The 19984-nt window shown below is 37.3% G+C and overlaps 1 protein-coding gene across 10 annotated transcripts in view; it reads right to left on the minus strand.

Annotated features, from left to right (window-relative positions):
• Positions 1-19984, minus strand: part of ANKS1B (ankyrin repeat and sterile alpha motif domain containing 1B) — a 1150317-nt gene that overhangs the window by 960761 nt on the left and 169572 nt on the right. For all 10 annotated transcript variants that reach the window (XM_013964004.2, XM_018048142.1, XM_005680487.3 and 7 more), the window contains exons 4-8: positions 14592-14888; positions 11949-12024; positions 9574-9675; positions 6436-6549; positions 313-479 (exon numbers count right to left, since the gene is read on the minus strand). In XM_013964004.2, the coding sequence (XP_013819458.1) occupies positions 313-479; positions 6436-6549; positions 9574-9675; positions 11949-12024; positions 14592-14888 (756 nt within the window). The remainder of the gene's footprint in view (positions 1-312; positions 480-6435; positions 6550-9573; positions 9676-11948; positions 12025-14591; positions 14889-19984) is intronic.

Consider the following 19984-nt stretch of genomic DNA (forward strand, 5'->3'; position numbering starts at 1 on the left):
TTTCTTTGGAAACCACTGTCATTATGCCCAATAAAACTAAAAGAACATAATCAAAAGGATTATGAATTTATATGTTACAAGGGTCTAATAGTGGTGAGATCATCACAGACCATAAGTGATTTATCAAAGCATTTCTTCCCTACACATGCAGTGAGAATGAAACACCAATAAATATCAGGGAAGCGCAATGGGGAGCCTGACATTTGACCCTAGCTAAATCGAAAGGTAAGATAACACATAAATCCCATGGTTTTCAGGTACACAATGAACTGGCAAAGACAGACATATTGTCTTCTTTCCCCCCTTACTTACTACACTCTGGCTTCCATTTTTCCCAAGTTCTTCCTCTGAAATCTTGCTCAAATTATCTAAGTAGTGGTCTGATATTGTGTGGCACAAATCTTCAAAAGAATAATCCTTTTCTTGACAGAGCTTTATTTCATCCAAGAGTTTTGATAATTCACCAGTCACAGTTTCACCTATAAGAAGAGAGTAAATTTTTCAGAAGGTTCAAAAAAGAATACTTCTAAAACTTCATGCTAAATAATAAAAATACAACCAGTATAGTGCTAGAACTCAAAACATGGCAAACAAAATTATCAGAAAGTTTATTTTGCTGAAAGTAAGGTACTAACACCTCCAAGGTAAAAAGAAACCTCAGTAAAACAGTATGCACTGAGAGAGGGCATCAGAGGGCAGACAAGACTGAAACCACAATCACAGAAAACTAACCAAGCTAATCACATGGACCACATTTTGTCTAACTCAATGAAACTAAGCCATGCCGTGTAGGGCCATCCAAGATGAACAGGTCATGGTGAAGAGTTCTGACAAAATGTGGTCCACTCGAGAAGGGAATGGCAAACCACTTCAGTATTCCTGCCTTGAGAACCCCATGAACAGTATTAAAAGGCAAAAAGATAGGAGACTGAAAGATGAACTACCCAGACTGATAGGTGCCCAATATGGTACTGGAGATCAGTGGAGAAATAATTCCAGAAAGAATGAAGGGACAGAGCCAAAGCAAAAAAAAAAAACCACCCAGTTGTGGATGTGACTGGTGATAGAAGCAAGGTCCAATGCTATAAAGAGCAATATCGCATTGGAACCTGGACTGTTAGGTCCATGAATCAAGGGAAATTGGAAGCAGTCAAACAGGAGATGGCAAGAGTGAACATTGACATTTTAGGAATTGGTGAACTAAAATGGACTGGAATGGGTGAATTTAACTCAGATGACCATTATATCTACTACTGTGGGCAAGAATCCCCTAGAAGAAATGGACTAGGTACCATAGTCAACAAAAGATCCCAAAATGCAGTACTTGAATACAATCTCAAAAACAACAGAATGATCTCTGTTCATTTCCAAGGCAAACCATTCAATATCATGGTAATCCAAGTCTATGTCCCGACCAGTAATGCTAAGAAGCTGAAGTTGAATGGTTCTATGAAGACCTACAAGACCTTTTGGAACTAACACCCAAAAAAGATGCCCTTTTCATTATAGGGGACTGGAATGCAAAAGTAGGAAGTCAAGAGACACCTGGAGTAACAGGCAAATTTAGCCTTGGAGTACAGAATGAAGAGGGCAAAGCTAGTATTGTTTTGCCAAGATAACGCACTGGTCATATCAAACACCCTCTTCCAACAACACAAGAGAAGACTCTACACATGGACATCACCAGATAGTCAACAGCAAAATCAGATTGATTATATTCTTTGCAGCCAAAGATGGAGAAGCTCTATGCAGTCAGGAAAAACAAGACCGGGAGCTGACTGCGGCTTAGATCATGAACTCCTTATTGCCAAATTCAGACTTAAATTGAAGAAAGTAGGGTAAACCACTAGATGATTCAGGTATGACTTAAATCCCTTACGATATACAGTGGAAATGACAAATAGATTTAAGGGACTTGATCCGAGAGACAGAGTATCTGATGATCGATGGACATTGTACAAGACACAGGGATCAAGACGATCCCCAAGAAAAGGAAATGCAAAAAGAGCAAAATGGCTGTCTGAGGAGGCCTTACAAATAGCTGTGAAAAGAAGAGACGCCAAAAGCAAAGGAGAAAAGGAAAGATATACCCATTTGAATGCAGAGTTCCAGAGAACAGCAAGAAGAGATAAGAAAGCCTTCTTCAGTGATCAGTGCAAAGAAATAGAGGAAAACAATAGAATGGAAAAGACTACAGATCTCTTCAAGATATCAGAGATACCAAGGGAATATTTCATGCAAAGATGGGCTCAATAAAGGACAGAAATGGTATGGACCTAACAGAAGCAGGATATATTAAGAAGAGGTAGCAAGAATACACAGAAGAACTATACAAAAAAGATCTTCACACCCAGATAATCATGGTGGTATGATCACTCACCTAGACCCAGACATCTGGGAATGTGAAGTCAAGTGGGCCTTAGAAAGCATCACTACGAACAAAGCTAGTGGAGGTGATGGAATTCCAGTTGAGCTATTTCAAATCCTAAAAGATGATGCTGTGAAAGTGCTACACTCAATATGCCACCATTTGGAAAACTCAGCAGTGGCCTCAGGACTGGAAAAGGTCAGTTTTCATTCCAATCCCAAAGAAAGGCAATGCCAAAAATGTTCAAACTACTGCACAATTGCACTCATCTCACACACTAGTAAGGTAATGCTCATAATTCTCCAAACCAAGGTTCAGTGATATGTGAACTGTGAACTTCCAGATGTTCAAGCTGGTTTTAGAAAAGGCAGAGGAACCAGAGATCAAATTGCCAACATCTGCTGGATCATCAGAAAAGCAATAGAGTTCCAGAAAAACATCTACTTCTGCTTTATTGACTATGCCAAAGCCTTTGACTGTGTGGATCACAAGAAACTGTGAAAAATTCTGAAAGAGATGGGAATACCACACCACCTGACCTGCCTCTTGAGAAATCTGTATGCAGGTCAGGAAGCAACAGTTAGAACTGGACATGGAACAACGGACTGGTTCCAAATAGGAAAAGGAGTACGTCAAAGCTGTATATCGTCACCCTGCTTATTTAACTTTTATGCAGAATACATCATGAGAAATGCTGGGTTGGATGAAGCACAAGCTAGAATCAAGGTTGCCAGGAGAAATATCAATAACCTGAGATATGCAGATGACATCACCCTTATGTCAGAAAGTGAAGAAGAACTAAAGAGTCTCTTGATGAAAGTGAAGGAGGAGTGTGAAAATTTTGGCTTAAATCTCAACATTCAGAAAATAAAGATCATGGCACCTGGTCCCATCATTTCATGGCAATTAAAACATTGACAGACTTTATTTTGGGGGGCCCCAAAATCATTGCAGATGGAAACTGCAGCCATGAAACTCAAAGACACTTGCTCCTTGGAATAAAACTTATGACCAAACTAGACAGCATATTAAAAAACAGAGGCATTACTTTAACAACAAAGGTCCATCTAGTCAAGGCTGTGGTTTTTTCAGTAGTCATGCATGATGTACAATTGGACTATAAAGAAAGCTGAGCACTGAAGAATTCATGCTTTTGAACTGTGGTGTTGGAGAAGACTCTTGAGAGTCCCTTGGACTGCAAGGAGATCCAATCAGTCCATTCTAAAGGAGATCAGTCCTGGGTGTTCATTGGAATGACTGATGTTGAAGCTGAAACCCCAATACTTTGGCCACCTTGTGCGAAGAGCTGACTCATTTGAAAAGACCCTAGTGCTGAGAAAGATTGAAGGCAAGAGGAGAAGGGGACGACAGAGGATGAGATGGTTGGATAGCATCACCGACTCAATGGACATGACTTTGGGTAAACTCCAGGAGTTGGTGATGGACAGGGAGTCCTGGCGTGCTGTGGTCAATGGGGGTCACAAAGTGACTGAATTGAATTGAACTGAAACCATAATTAGTACAATAATATTAAAAGACAAAAAGAAATCCCAATTTTGTCTATTTGTTTCTCTATCAAAATAAAAATAAGTACTGAAGGTTTACACAAATGTAATAAATAAAATCATTTGGAACTACTATTCCCAAAATTCATCTATAATAGCCTTTAATTTCAACAGTCTTTTAGAACAGTGGTCCTGAACATTTTTGGCACCAGGGACTGGTTTCTGGAAGAAAATTTTCCCACAGTCAGCGTTGGGGGGATGGTTTGGGGATGACTTATGCACATTACATTTACTGTGCACTTATTACTATTATATCAGTTCCACCTCATATCACCAGGCATTAGATTCTAGAGGTTGGGGACCTCAACCCAAGTATTTGCAGGCATTATACTTTAGTGACAGAATTCATTCAACATTGAAATAATGCTGAGATTCTACTTTCTAGGTTCAACAAAAACAAACAGTAGAACATATTTAAACAAATTATATAACTAATAAAGGGATAACAGAAGGAACAGACATATAATATGCATCAAATATGGACATGAATATTTCATAGGTTACACGCAAATACTCGTTTTTTTTCTAATTATACTCAGAAAGCATCCCAATGATTTATTCTTAAAAAAAAAACAAACAGCAGTTACATTCAAGATATATGTTTTTTCAGTTCAGTTCACTTCAGCTCAGTTGCTCAGTCATGTCCGACTCTTTGCGACCCCATGAATCGCAGCACGCCAGGCATCCCTGTCCTTCACCATCTCCTGGAGTTCACTCAGACTCATGTCCATCAAGTCAGCGATGCCATTCAGCCATCTCATCCTCTGTCGTCCCCTTCTCTTCCTGCCCCCAATCCCTACCAGCATCAGAGTCTTTTCCAATGAGTCAACTCTTCACATGAGGTGGCCAAAGTATTGGAGTTTCAGCTTTAGCATCATTCCTTCCAAAGAAATCCCAGGGCTGATCTTCAGAATGGACTGGTTGGATCTCCTTGCAGTCCAAGGGACTCGCAAGAGTCTTCTCCAACACCACAGTTCAAAAGCATCAATTCTTCAGCGCTCAGCCTTCTTCACAGTCCAACTCTCACATCCATACATGACCACAGGAAAAACCATAGCCTTGACTAGACGGACCTTAGTCGGCAAAGTAGTGTCCCTGCTTTTGAATATGCTATCTAGGTTGGTCATAACTTTTCTTCCAAGGAGGAAGCGTCTTTTAATTTCATGGCTGCAGTCACCATCTGCAGTGATTTTGGAGCCCCAAAAAATAAAGTCTGACACCGTTTCCACTGTTTCCCCATCTATTTCCCATGAACTGATGGGACCAGATGCCATGATCTTGGTTTTCTAAATGTTGAGCTTTAAGCCAACTTTTTCACTCTTCACTTTCACTTTCATCAAGAGACTTTTTAGTTCCTTTTCACTTTCTTCTATAAGGGTGGTGTCATTTGCATATCTGAAGTGATTGATATTTCTCCCGGCAATCTTGGTTCCAGCTTGTGTTTCTTCCAGCCCAGCGTTTCTCATGATGTACTCTGCATAGAAGTTAAATAAGCAGGGTGACAATATACAGCCTTGACATACTCCTTTTCCTATTTGGAACCAGTCTGTTGTTCCATGTCCAGTTCGAACTGTTGTTTCCTGACCTGCATACAGATTTCTCAAGAGGCAGGTCAGATGGTCTGGTATTCCCATCTCTTTCAGAATTTTCCACAGTTTCTTGTGATCCACACAGTCAAAGGCTTTGGCATAGTCAATAAAGCAGAAATAGATGTTTTTCTGGAACTCTCTTGCTTTTTCCATGATCCAGCGAATGTTGGCAATTTGATCTCTGGTTCCTCTGCCTTTTCTAAAACCATATATGGAATTTAGAAAGATGGTAATGATGACCCTGTATGTGAGACAGCAAAAGAGACACAGATGTGTAGAATGGACTTTTGGACTCTGAGGGAGAGGGAGAGGGTGGGATGATTTGGGAGAATGGCATTGAAATATGTATACTATCATGTAAGAAATGAATCGCCAGTCTATGTTCGATACAGGATACAGGATGCTTGGGGCTGGTGCATGGGGATGATCCAGAGAGATGATATAGGGTGGGAGGTGGGAGGGGGGTTCATGATTAGGAACTCATGTACACCCATGGAGATTCATGTCAATATGGCAAAACCAATACAGTGTTGTAAAGTAAAAATAAAAATAAAATAAAACCAGCTTGAACATCAGGAAGTTCACGGTCCATCTCTTAGTCTACCTTAAAAAAAAATATTTTAGGGGGAAAAAGTCAGCTGTGCAATATCCACTCAATGTAAGCTTCATGGCAGCAGGGATTGCTATTTCCTTTGATCACCACTATATCTCAGGACTAAGAATAGTGTCTGATAAACAGTAGGAGCTCAATAAATATTGACTGAATAATGGATATAATATAGAGTATAAGATATATTAGACCTTAATTATTAGACCTTAAATTTTCACAAGTTTGAGCCCTTTTGTACATACAACATAAAACTGTGCATAACAGTCTAATATCATCTCAAGGGTTTTGCAATTAGCTACTCACTTTTGGTCTTCTGGGAAGGAGATTCAACAGGAGACGAAATATGTGTTTCTTGTGTCATATCTTCCTGTATGTGCTCTTCAAGGACTGTTGGTCTTCCCACGCCTTCTAAATATTCTGTATATATAAGTTTTTGAAATTACATACTTGAATTCATATATGTTAAAAACTCTAACTTGGTTTTACTTTTGATGGTCACTTTTTCAGTTATTTCTTCATATCCTAAGTTTTTCAAAAAAACTTCAAAAAACCAAAGTGAAAGATCTTCATGATGAGCTATTACTTTAAAGCTTTTTAATTAAAACAGAAAAAATACTTCAGGAGAGACTCATGAATCCTTTTCATGAAAAGTAAACTTCTGTCACATTCTTTCCTTAAAAATAAATGTACGGTTGAAGATACAATAACATCCTTGGTTTCCTTAAATATATTCTATCTGGAGGTTTAAAACTCTCTGACTGATGCTTTGAATAGACCATGTCCATAAATAGGGATATAAAATTTAGATGCATATAACAACCAGTCAGGTAACATAAATAAATGAAGTGGGATAAGCTTAATTTGCAGTGGTATTACAATCTTGTGAGATAAACATAATTGCATATTGAACTTTAGTTCAACAAAAAAATAATGTTTTTTGCATTATTCTTGAAGCAGTGTTCTGCATTCAGCACCTCATTAATTTTTCCAACTTTGATGAGGAGATAGTAATAATAAAACTTAAATATTGCTTTCTATACACTCAGTGCTATTTTAAGTATTTGATATAAATTAACTCATTTAATCTTCTCAAAACTATGACACAGGCACTATTATTATTTCAGCTTTAAAGATGAAAACTAAAGGGGAAAGATTATTAACTTGGCCATGTTTATTCAGCTAGTAAGTAGCAAACACAGATAGATATAAGAATCATCTTACTTTTCTCTCAGTCATAAAGAAAACAGCATCCGAATGCAGGGATATATGTCAACTAACATTTAATCTCAATGATACAGAAAAAAACAGAAAGCCTGCAGAGCCTGGTTAACCAGAGAGGAGATGCACCATCTAAAGTTCAGCCATGAAGTAAAATGAAAGCTTGCATTTTTTGAGAAACCAAAACTCTGGAGTGTTATCTGAAAGCCTAGATTTTTAAATGCTGAAAGCTAATTTAATTTTACAGAAATACAGCATGAGCCAAAAGTATGTGATCTAAACAAGTTATATCTGCTATTGCCCAAAAGGCATTCCTCACAGTTTGTAGCCTCTAAGGGATTAAATCAATAGACTCCTCACCAAGGGTATCTTTAACTTGTGCTTCTTTATTCAGAAGGCACCCTTTTTTCTTAAAATTCAGTTAAGACACTTTGTGCTTTCATGCCAACCACCTGTGTCTTCATATTATCCAAATAGTTTCTACCTAAGAGCAATTCTACTAGGCAAATTCTGCTAGGAAAAGAAAGCAGCATATGGCATTCTATCATTACAATTTTTGACCCAGGCAGTAATGTTACCTACTATAAATTGTATTTACTGCAATGACAAACTTTTTCATAAGATATTAAATGTGCCAGTGATTGAACACCAGGAATGCAGAGAATGTTCACATTCTAAAATGTGACAATAACTATAAAAATGCAAAGAAGTAGCAAATACTCTATCACAAATTTACATACCTAATGAACAGATCGTGACTATTTAAGAGAACACCTATATAATAACATTTTCATCTAAGTTGAACCAATGCAATGTGTTAAAAGTGTCTGTAATTATGTCATGCCCCCTTTTCAGTGGACAGCATTTATTTGCTTCTCCAAAAAGATATATCAGGCACAAGTCTCAGTTTTTTTTTAACTTCAGTTAGAGGCAAAAGTCAAATATGAAATACAAAGTTCCTAGAAGGCAACGACTGATTTAAAGGTTGCATACCACTCTTTTATTTTTCAGCTTTCATTCAACTTGATTTTAATTTGAATTAATGTGAAGAATCATACTTGTATTCTTCTCTGATTTATCTCTATAGCACTTGACTAGCAATTAACTTCTTTATTAATAAGAAAATTGTAGGGGCTTGAAGTTTTCGGAGAGGTTTTGGAAAATAAAGAGAGAAAAGAACATAATGATCTCCTGTAGTGAGTCTGTTTTCTTTCCCTCTTTGGTCTTTGTGGACTCTTGTTATCTACATGTCTCCTGCCCAACTTGGTTTTAATTCATCTGTCTTTCTGAAGGACAAAGCTGCTCTTCAGCTTCTCAACTGATATCCTATGAAACCTACCCCATCTCCCTTTATTACACTCACAGCCAATCTATAATGACTGTAGGGAATAATCCACACTGAGCAGTGTAGGAGCTAAATGCAAAGGAAAGAAAAAACATCCATAGCTTTAAGAGAACACACTGCGCATCAGGCCTAACCACCAAGCAAAAAGAGAAAATCAAATAAGGAAGTATGTATCCTGCAAATGAAAAAATAGTGCCCAGATGGTTGTCAAACATTAAGCAGATCTATTTTAATAACCAAAACTAACTACATATATACTCAAATGATCTTTAATAACCTATAGGCTGGTAAGACTGAATTATCTTGTATTACTGGATTTGGTAGCAAATAATCTGTATTCTTTCAACAAAGGACAATTTTGTTGTTGTTAATTCAGCATTTATATATCAGTTCTACCACTTGGAATAGGATATATGTTTGAGCAAGTCACTTAGCTTCCTGGAGCTTCAATTTCCCTTGTGTACAAAAAGAAGAATAATAATATTTGATTGATCTACCTCACAGTTACAGAAATCAGACAAAATAATAGAAAATCCAAGCCAGAAAATTCTTAAAGCAGTATTCAAATGTAAGATAATACTTCATCATCACCACTTTATAGCCCCAATACCTTCAAGTCATAACTACATATTTATTATAAGGGTTTAATTTAAAATACTTTTTAATATTGAGTGAAAAAAATATTTTAGTTGAAAAACAGAAATAACACATTAAAAGGTATTCATTATTCTCTAGTTTAAAAGTCTACCAGAAAAAAAAATGCAAATAGTAACGTCATTCAAAAGTAAATGTTAACTCAAAACTCAAGAGAAAACTAGGACAGTTTTAATTTAATCTTAACTGTAAGGCAAACTCATCCATCATTCAATACTATTTACCTTGTAAGAGAGTTGCAATCTGGAGAGATTTCTGAGATGGATGTTCTTTCAAAATGTCTAAGACAGTTCTACCTAAGCTATCTTTTATGTTGGCATCAATTCCTGAAAGAAAAAGAAAAATCCACTAGATGTACATAGTGGAGTATCACCAGAAGATACTGTCAATACATAACGTTCTAATTTCAAAAGTACACAGACAAAGCACTTAAGGCAGTTTTTTTTATTTAATTAAGCCCTACACACACACACACACACACACACACAATTTTAATAAGAAAGAAGATGGAAGTCTACTGATGCCAAAGATTTGGAACATTTTTGATAATGAATTAACTCTTAGAGGGCACTGACTCAAACATTAACTTTTCAGATTACAGCTATTTTAGGTTATAACTACTTAACTAAATTGTAGACTATCAAGTTGAAAAATATTAGAAAGTAAATTCCTAAAGTATAAAGGTCATGTGATTTATATATTCTGTATAATATGATCTAAATAACAATAATGTGCCATATAAGCAATATAACAGCAGTCTTAGAATACTTTAGCATTCACAGAAGTTGAAAAAGTAGGACTATTTTGAATTATTGTCCAAATACTAAGTAAAATATTCCACATTTATTTATACATGATTATATTCAATATCAGCAATACTCATCAAATACCTGATAAGCAAACTTCCTAATGTTTGTAACTGAAATATCTTTGGAATCATTTTAATTCTGAAAATATTTATGGTAAAGAGGTTTTACTATAAAGAGTTTAATGTAGCAAATAGCAAAAATGTCTACAAATTCCCAAATATCTAACTGTAAACAAAAGCCAGTTTTCAGGATCTGGCCTGAAAAGTTAATTCATTATAATAAAATTATTACATATTTGCTTAAATTTGTATGGAAATATGTTACCAGTACACATTTAATTGATTACCTCATTTATTATATCACTGCATTACATATCAAAGTTACATATACATGAAATTTCAACTTTGCATAAGAACAATCACAATGCAACAGTCTGCTAATACTTTTAACATTTTTACTGAGGAAAATAAACACGTCAAATATAGTTTATAACACAGAAGACTCATATATATTGTTCACAAGCATAAATTTGAATCTATGCCTTTTGATCTTAAAAAAAAATCTGACCTCGGTTTCAATTTTATTTCAATCATAATACACATATGGAGACAAATAAGCCTAATTTGTTGTTCCTTCAGAGCTTTCCCTCTAAAAGGTTCCCTTTAAATCACTGAAGCTTACACACAATAGCTACTCAGTTGATGAATTAACTGGGTTTCCCTCACATCTCAGTTGGTAAAGAATCTGTCTGCAATGCAGGAGACCCTGGTTCGATTCCTGGGTCAGGAAAATCCCCTAGAGAAGGGATAGGCTACCCACACCAGTGTTCTTGAGCTTCCCTTGTGGCTCAGCTGGTAAAGAATCTGCCTGCAATGAGGGAGACCTGGGTTCCATCCCTGGGTTGGGAAGATCCCCTGGAAAAGAGAAATGCTACCCACTCTAGTATTCTGTCCTGGAGAATTCCATAAACTGTATAGTCCATGGGGTCACAAAGAGCTGGACACGACTGAGTGACTTTCACTTTAATCCACTTTAATGATGAATTAACTAGAAGGAAAATTCACCTTAAGGATGCTGCTGCTGCTACTTCTAAGTCACTTCAGTCGTGTCCGACTCTGTGCGACCCCATAGACGGCAGCCCACTGGGCTCCCCCGTCCCTGGGATTCTGCAGGCAAGAACACTGGAGTGGGTTGCCATTTCCTTCTCTAATGCATGAAAGTGAAAAGTGAAAGTGAAGTTGCTCAGTCGTGTCCGACTCTTAGCAACCCCATGGGCTGCAGCCTACCAGGCTCCTCCATCCATGGGATTTTCCAGGCAAGAGTACTGGAGTGGGGTGCCATTGCCTTCTCCCGCCTTAAGGATAGGGAACACTAATTTCTGTTTACCACTGTTAACAATATAAAAATCTAGGGGAAATTATATATTATTTAATAAATCAAGCAATTGTCACAGCTTCACAGGGATCAATTCCTCTCTCCTATAGAAGGCAGAGATTTTCTCCCTCTTTTGGTAGTTTCTCTAATATATTTTAATATGATTGAAAAGCATAAAATTATCACTTCTAAAAGCTCTTGATTAAAGAATCTATTGAAAAGGAAGATGAACATTTATATCAGTTTTTTTCCTCAACACTGAGGCTCAATTCCACATGGTTCTACATACATACAATTTAGAGTGAGGTAAAAAGGGTAATGTGGGGTGAGGTGGATTGTGTCATTTTCCTTTGTCTACTTCTGGAGTACAAATAGTTTTTGGCAAGATAAGCTCCATGGAGAATCATGATAGTTACCTGTTTCTAACAGAACTCGCACAACATCCACTTTTCCAAACAAAGCTGCTTCATGGAGTGCACTCCCTTTTTCTGTCTAGAAAATAGAAGGAGAAAGATTAGGAAAGCTATGGTTAAAAAAATTATATCCTTTTATGCATTCATACATATTGTTTGTAATCTTAGCACTCTCTGACAGAAGAGGAGTGTGGAATAAAGAAGAGAGTCTATAAACAAAATCCAAAAGCCTGAGTTTGTGAAATATCTGTGCTTGTGTAGCCATTTGACCTTGTTATGTTTATAAGTCACTCATCTTCTTTCACCCTCAGTTGTTCCCAGATATAACATAAGAGTAGTAATGCCTACCTCACGAGGCTTTTGTGATTATCCAGTGAGCTCATGCAATTCAACATGTATTAATTAAATACAAACTCTACACCAAGAATAGTTAAAGGGTGTTCTGAGGTTGTACATTTACATTCTATCAGAGGAAACAGATGTATAAATAAATATTAATGGCAAATAAAACCACAACAATTTAATGTGGCTTAAAAAACCTGGAAAATATTCTCCTTGCTTTCCTTTCCATATCCTCTGGTCTATCCCAACTCTCCCCAGACCTTCTGTACCTTATTCATGCTCCAAGCATACTAAACATTTCATCAGTATCATCCTCTTGTTTTCTTCTCCAAGAATCTCAAAAGCTGGTCCCTCTGCCTGGCAGGACAGAACTCCTAGCCCTCTTTACCTCACCATCACCTATACCACCAGTTCTCAGTCTTCAGCCTGAATCAGAATCACCTAGAGAGCTTGCTGACCAGATTTCTGGACACCACCATGAGTTCTGACTCAGTCACCTGGGATACGTGTGTGCGTGTTATGTTGCTTCAGTTGTGTCCAACTCTGTGCGACCCTATGGACTATAGCCTTCCAGGCTCCTGTGTCCATGGGATTCTGCAGGTAAGAATACTGGTGTGGGGTGCCATGCCCTCCTCCAGGGGGTCTTCCCAACCCAGAGATAAACCCACAGCTTACATCTCCTGCTTTGGCAGGCAGGTTCTTTAACACTAGTGCCACATGGGAAGCCCCAATAATAAGGGTCTAGAGAGTACAATTGAGAACCACAGACCTACACTACATGTCAAATCTTAGTTTAAATATAATTTCACTCAGAAAGTATTGCTTGCCCCTAAAGTGTAGCTTTCCCTGTGTGTTCCACATCAATCTAATCTTCCTCATCATAGCACTTATACTACTACATTATAATGTTATATGATTATCTATTCCCTTTAATAAACTATAAGTTTAGTAAAAATGTAGACCTTATCTATTTTTTCATCATGGTATCACCAACGCCTAGTAAAAAGTACCATACCTCAGAATACTCTTCAACTATTATTGGTATAGAGTTAATATGGAAATTAAGAATTATTTTGAGGGTAGAAGGAGGGAGGAACATAACACAGAAGACAAGAATTTGTGAGCACTGCAGGGAAAGATTGGTTTCTGCTCCGAGGATGATCAAGGAAGAGTTTAAGAGAAAGTTTTCATCTATGCAAATGGTAAAGTTTTTAAAAATTTTTTCTGATTGCCTCTAGGTATAGTGATCCTTCCTTTATCAGTCATGTACGCAAGTACATTATTGTAGAAAAAGGCCTGGACTTTAATCAGTAAATCTTAATTCACATTCTAGGTTTATGAGCTATGTGTCCTTAGGCAAGTTTCTTAGTCTTTGAATCTGATTCCTCACCTCTGTACTGAAACTTAATAGCTCTCAATCCTACAAGATAGCTGTGAGATATAGATTCTAAATGTGTCAACATATTAAACACAAAGTAAGTACTCAAAAATTAAAGCCAATTTCATTTCTTTCTTTCTTTCACTCAATTTTAGACTGAATTCCTGGTGTATGTCAAGCTGTGTGCTAGATATTGGAATAAAGGAAACAATTACTAAGAAGACCACACATAACTGCCATCTAGTAATAACTTTTCATGTGGAAAGCCCTCAAGTTAGAATGAGGTTAGAGAGTAGGGCTTATATCCCTTCATATTTCCCAACAGTGTGGCCGGATACTTTGAATTTAGTAGTTACAAAAATACATGGAGCCAATTATACAGAGTGAAGTAAGCCAGAAAGAAAAACACCAATACAGTATACTAACACATATATATGGAATTTAGGAAGATGGCAATGACGACCCTGTATGCAAGACAGGAAAGAAGACACAGATGTGTATACCAGACTTTTGGACTCAGAGGGAGAGGGAGAGGGTGGGATGATTTGGGAGAATGGGAATTCTAACATGTATACTGTCATGTAAGAATTGAATCGCCAGTCCATGTCTGACGTAGGGTGCAGCTTGCTTGGGGCTGGTGCATGGGGATGACCCAGAGAGATGTTGTGGGGAGGGTGGTGGGAGGGGGGTTCATGTTTGGGAACGCATGTAAGAATTAAAGATTTTAAAATTTAAAAAAAATAAAAAATTTTAAAAAAAAAACAAAAAACAAAAAAAAATACATGTGGACCATTTGCCTGATTTAAAAATGTTAATATTTCTTCCTGTAAATTTAACATATAATTAAGATGTAAATTTTAACATCAGTATCTCAAAGCAAAGCAAGAACACCATTGTTTTGGAAGCACAGCTACAAGAAGACTCACTTGACAGCTCACATCCATTCCTGCTTCCAGCAGCACCTGAACAACTGCCTTGTGACCATTTCGTGCAGCAAGGTGTAGTGGTGTGTGCTTTCGGGTGTTGCAGCTCATTAAGTTAGGGTGTGCACTGATGATCATTTTGACCACTCTAAGCCGTCCATAGAGGGCTGCCAGATCCAGAGGTGTTTCCAGCTTGCTGTTTCTGATGGTAGGATCGGTGAGCTCTTCCAGGAGAACAGCAACTACCTCCGAGTGTCCGTACTGAGCTGCACAATGTAGGGCAGTTTCATTTTCATTGTTCTGTTAAGACAAAGACATACAGTGCAAGTTTTCAGAAATTCAATTTGTTATGAAAATCTAAACATAGTAATTTAAAACCTGAGATGCTTTGAAAACATACATTTAAAATGTATGCGTTTTAAAGTATGCCTAATAGTACTTTATATTTGGTAATAGTATCTATCATTTACCACATTTTATTTTTATCACTTGGTGGCTCAGACGGTAAAGCGTCTGTCTACAATGCGCGAGACCTGGGTTCAATCCCTGGGTTGGGAAGATCCCTTGGAGAAAGAAATGGCAATCCACTCCAGTACTCTTGCTTGGAAAATCCCATGGACAGAGGAGCCTGGTAGGCTACAGTCCATGGGGTCGCAAAGAGTCAGACACAACTGAGTGACTTCACTTCACTTCACTTCAGTTGAAAGAATCGAACTTTTCCTTAAACTACATATTCTAACTTCCAAGAGTGATAAATGATTTAGCTGTGTTAGTTGGTAGCCCTGCTGGGCCCACATGGTTAGTGTTATCTGCACTGTGCATCAAGCCTCTGTGACATCTGTTAATGAGAGAGATTAATAACAATACACCTTTAACAGACTGGCTTTTCCAAATATAGTTGAGAGAGTAAATTCTCTGATAATGAAAGATGTACAGAAACGTTTCCCAAAACAAGTTTCATTTTATCTTCCATTTAAGTATAAATCCTTGCTTCTTTTGCAAAGAGAACAAAGATGTACTGGCCCTAACATTAACCCATATCTTTTTGAAATATAATCATGAATTGAGAGGCAGGTCTATACCCATATCTAGACAAGTTACAAGGAATATTACACGTGTAGCTTATAAGTGTTTCAGCTGAGGGAATTCCCTGGCAGTCTAGTTGTTAGGACTCCACATTTTCACTGCTAAGGGCCTGGGTTTGATTCCTGGTTAGGGAACTAAGATCCCATAAGCCACATGCTGTGACTCAAAATAAAAATATAAGTGTTTCAGCTGAAAGTCAATGAGATTTTCCCAGGAATGTAGCAGAATAATAAGTGTTAAAATCAAGAAAATTGAACCCCATTGCAAGAGAGATGGACCTTTCAATTATTTGGGCAGATAGTGTAGGTATATGCAGTATGACTATGCCCTGAGGTGGAAACGTCAGTTAGGAGAAATGGGAACTTGAAATTTTAGTAACAAAAATGCAGTGTCCTAAATGAGGGTTCTAGAGAGCAAGAGATGATGTTATCATCCCAGTCACCATCGTAGTTAACACTATGTGCAAAGCACACACAGTTGCATTTCGTATGTGCTTATTTATTTAATCCTAATTGCCTGGCCTGTGTGTGTGCTCAGTTGTATCAGACTCTTTGTGAACCCATGGATTATAGCCCACCACGCTCCTCTGTCCATGGGATTTTTCAGGCAAGAATACTGGAGTGAGTTGCCATTTCCTCCTCAAGGGGATCTTTCCAACCCAGGGACTGAACCTGTGTCTCCTGCACGTATCCTACATTGCAGCCGGATCCTTACCACTGAGTCACTAAGGAAGCCCCTAATCCTCACTAAGAAATAAATATTATTATTGTTGTTGTTGTTCCCATTTTACAGATGAGGAAACTGAGGTAATGTGTAGTTGAATAAGTAGCAGTTACACAGCCTTATACAGCCATTTAGTATTGGAGCCAGGATTTGAACCTAAACAGCCTAGACCCAAAGTTGGTACTTTTAATAACATCTTCCACAGCAACTGTTATGACTACCATTTGCTCAGTGTCTAAAAACTACATACATTGTCTCCCTTAACCCTTACAAATGATCCTACAAGACTAATATTAACATCTCCACTTCATGGATGAGGAAACTAAAATATGAAAAGATTAAATTACATGTCCATGGAGAATCAGGATATTTTGGAACCTGTATCGTAAGAATCCAAAACCTATTTATGCTTTTTCCATTGTACCACACTGCCTGCCATGTTTTTCTATACTGTCCAGGAAGAAAAACAGAAAATTAATGATCTGAAAGCAGAATTTCTATGGATTTTGCCCAAAAGAACACCAATTGAGTTGAAATAGGAAGTAGCTGCTTAGACAGCTGTTCTAAGCATTCAAACCCAAACAAATGTTATTATACCAGAAAGTAACCCAGTCTTGCTTTGGATGATAAAACAATGCAGGTAAGAAAGCTGAGAGTAGAGAGTAGATTTGAAAACTTAAAAAGAGGCGTGACAAGGGGGAAAAAGCACAGAAAAAAGTTCCTTAGTATTTTACTTTCCAAAACGTAGCAGGAGAGGGCCTTTGAAGGCCAAACTCAGATGAAAAATATACTTTTTAAAGACAGTCAACAAAAAGTTATGATCTAATAGATGGGGAATCCAGAGGGAGATACTGCTTTTTCTAGAATTTTGAGAATGTCATTCCTATTCTTAGTTTAAATGTGTTGCCATAGTCTTCTTCCTCACAGACTTAGAACATAGAGGCTTGCACTTCATGATTTGATTATCTGGTCAAGTTTTATGAATCTGATTTAAAAATCAATCTTATTACTTTAAATCATGAAAATATGATATAGAAATATGCCTCCTGACTAAACCAAATTTCCCATTGGCTGAAAAGAGATTAAATCTCAGTTTTAAAAATATAGCACCTCTTTGAGGAATCAAAAAGTGAATTATGAAATAGTTCCTCAAAGACCTCTCTACCTTGCAAAGGCCTTAGCCTAGGAAATTATAAGTGTAAAACTGAAATTTTCTATTAACTCCAATTATCACTAACCAGATCTCAAAAAAATATATTTCAATCATTCAAGACTTAGGAAAAAACGTTCACAGAGTTTATCCATAATATCTAAGATACACTTGGCTTGTCACGTCAGTGAAGATGTGACAAGATACCACAATTTGTGGTATCTTTAGAAAAACCATGGTTGTAGACTCATATACATAGTCACTAGTGGCCTAAAAAAATCCAATTTAAAATAAACAGGCTGCAATAACATACTAATTAATAATTGTTAGTATATCTATACTTTGTTGTTGTTGTTCAGTTAAGTCATGTCCGACTCTTTGCAACCCCATGGACTGCAGCATGCCAGGCTTCCCTGTCCTTCACTATTTCCCAGAGACTGCTCAAACTCATGGCCATTGAGTCAGTGATGCCATCCAACCATCTCATCCTCTGTTGCTCCCTTCTCTTTTTGCCTTCAATCTTTCCCAGCATTGGGGTCTTTTCCAATGAATCAGCTCTTCGCATCAGGTGGCCAAAGTGTTGGAGTTTCAGCTTTAGCATCAGTCCTTCCAATGAATACTCAAGGTTGATTTCCTTTAGGATTGACTGATTTGATCTCTTTGCAGTTCAAGGGACTCAACTCTTCTTCAGCACCACAGTTTGAAAGTATCAATTCTTCAGATGTCTACATTAAACATTCTTAAACTGCTTTGAATTCCTTCTTTTTTTTTTATCAGATAAGTGTTCTCTAAAAAATAAGGACAATTCCAGATAATGGGTGCCAGTATGAAACTGGCTTTAAAAAAGCTATTTACCAAAGGCCTTACTTCAAAGTAACACTAATAGAAACTATCTAATGCTAGTTGGATTTGAAATTTCGGTAAATGCAGTTTGAAGTTTTGGTGAATATACTTATTAGAAAAGGCTCCTCTGGTTTCTGTCCTAATGCAAAAGTAAAGAGAAAAAGAAGAGAAGGTGGAAGAAAAGAAAAGAGGGAGGAAATACAGGAGGGAAATGAATATACAAAGAAATATAAATTGAAAACATACATAACAGAAAAAGAAATAATAAATGAAGTGACAAAAGATAGGAAAGATGTGGCAATTATAAAAACCATAATTAGGGCAGAGTCCACTTTGTTTTCAAAATTATTTCACTCTAACTGCTGCTGAGTCATGTCAGTCGTGTCCGACTCTGTGCGACCCCAGAGACAGCAGCCCACCAGGCTCCCCCGTCCCTGGGATTCTCCAGGCAGGAACACTGGAGAGGGTTGCCATTTCCTTCTCCAATGCGTGAAAGTGAAGTCGCTCAGTAGTGTACGACTCTTCGTGACCCCATGCACTGCAGCCCACCAGGCTCCTCCATCCATGGGATTTTCCAGGCAAGAGTACTGGAGTGGGGTGCCATTGCCTTCTCCGATTTCACTCTAAATTGACCAATAATTCTAGGGCAGCATAAAATGGTGACCGAGGTTGAAGTGCTAACATGTACTTATTAGCAACAGTAAATCATTCCATCTCTCTGAACCTATCTTACTATAAAATAAGAATATTCTCTTCCCTATAACCTTAGAATACAACTAATAAATCAAGGGTGATAACATATAGGAAAATGCCTTATAAATTGGAACCTATTATACAGAGTGAAGTAAGCCAGAAAGAAAAACACCAATACAGTATACTAACACATATCTATGGAATTTAGAAAGATGGTAACGATAACCCTGTGTGCGAGACAGCAAAAGAAACACAGATGTATAGAACAGTCTTTTGGACTCTGTGGGAGAGGGAGAGGGTGGGATGATTTGGGAGAATGGCACTGAAACATGTATAATATCATATATGAAATGAGTCGCCAGCCCAGGTTCGATGCATGATACTAGACGCCTGGGGCTGGCGCACTGGGACAACCCAGAGGGATGGTACGATGAGGGAGGAGGGAGGGGGGTTCAGGATGGGGAACATGTGTATACCTGTGGTGGATACATGTTGATGTATGGCAAAACCAATACAATATTGTAAAGTATCTAACCTCCAATTAAAATAAATAAATTTATTTTAAAAATTTTTAAAAATAAAATAAAAAATAAAAAGTTCAAAAAAATAAAAAATAAAATGTAAGTTAGAATTATTTTGAAAGAAAGCTTTATAATAAACCAAAGGTAGCATTCAGAAATCAGAATGAAGCCCTGATGATTATACATAATTTTAACATCACAACATAATATATTACTGGTTATAAGCTTAGGCTTTGGATCAGAAAAACCTGAGTTCAAATACTAATTGCATTTCTTAGGAGCCGTGATATCAAGGGACGTTACTTAGTCTTTCTAAGGTGGTCTCCTCATATATAAAGCAGGTAATACCTACCTCAATAGGCAATAGTAGAGTTTAGAAA

Source organism: Capra hircus, chromosome 5 (genome assembly GCF_001704415.2).
Source record: "Capra hircus breed San Clemente chromosome 5, ASM170441v1, whole genome shotgun sequence".
In the NCBI taxonomy this organism is placed as follows: Eukaryota; Metazoa; Chordata; class Mammalia; order Artiodactyla; family Bovidae; genus Capra; species Capra hircus.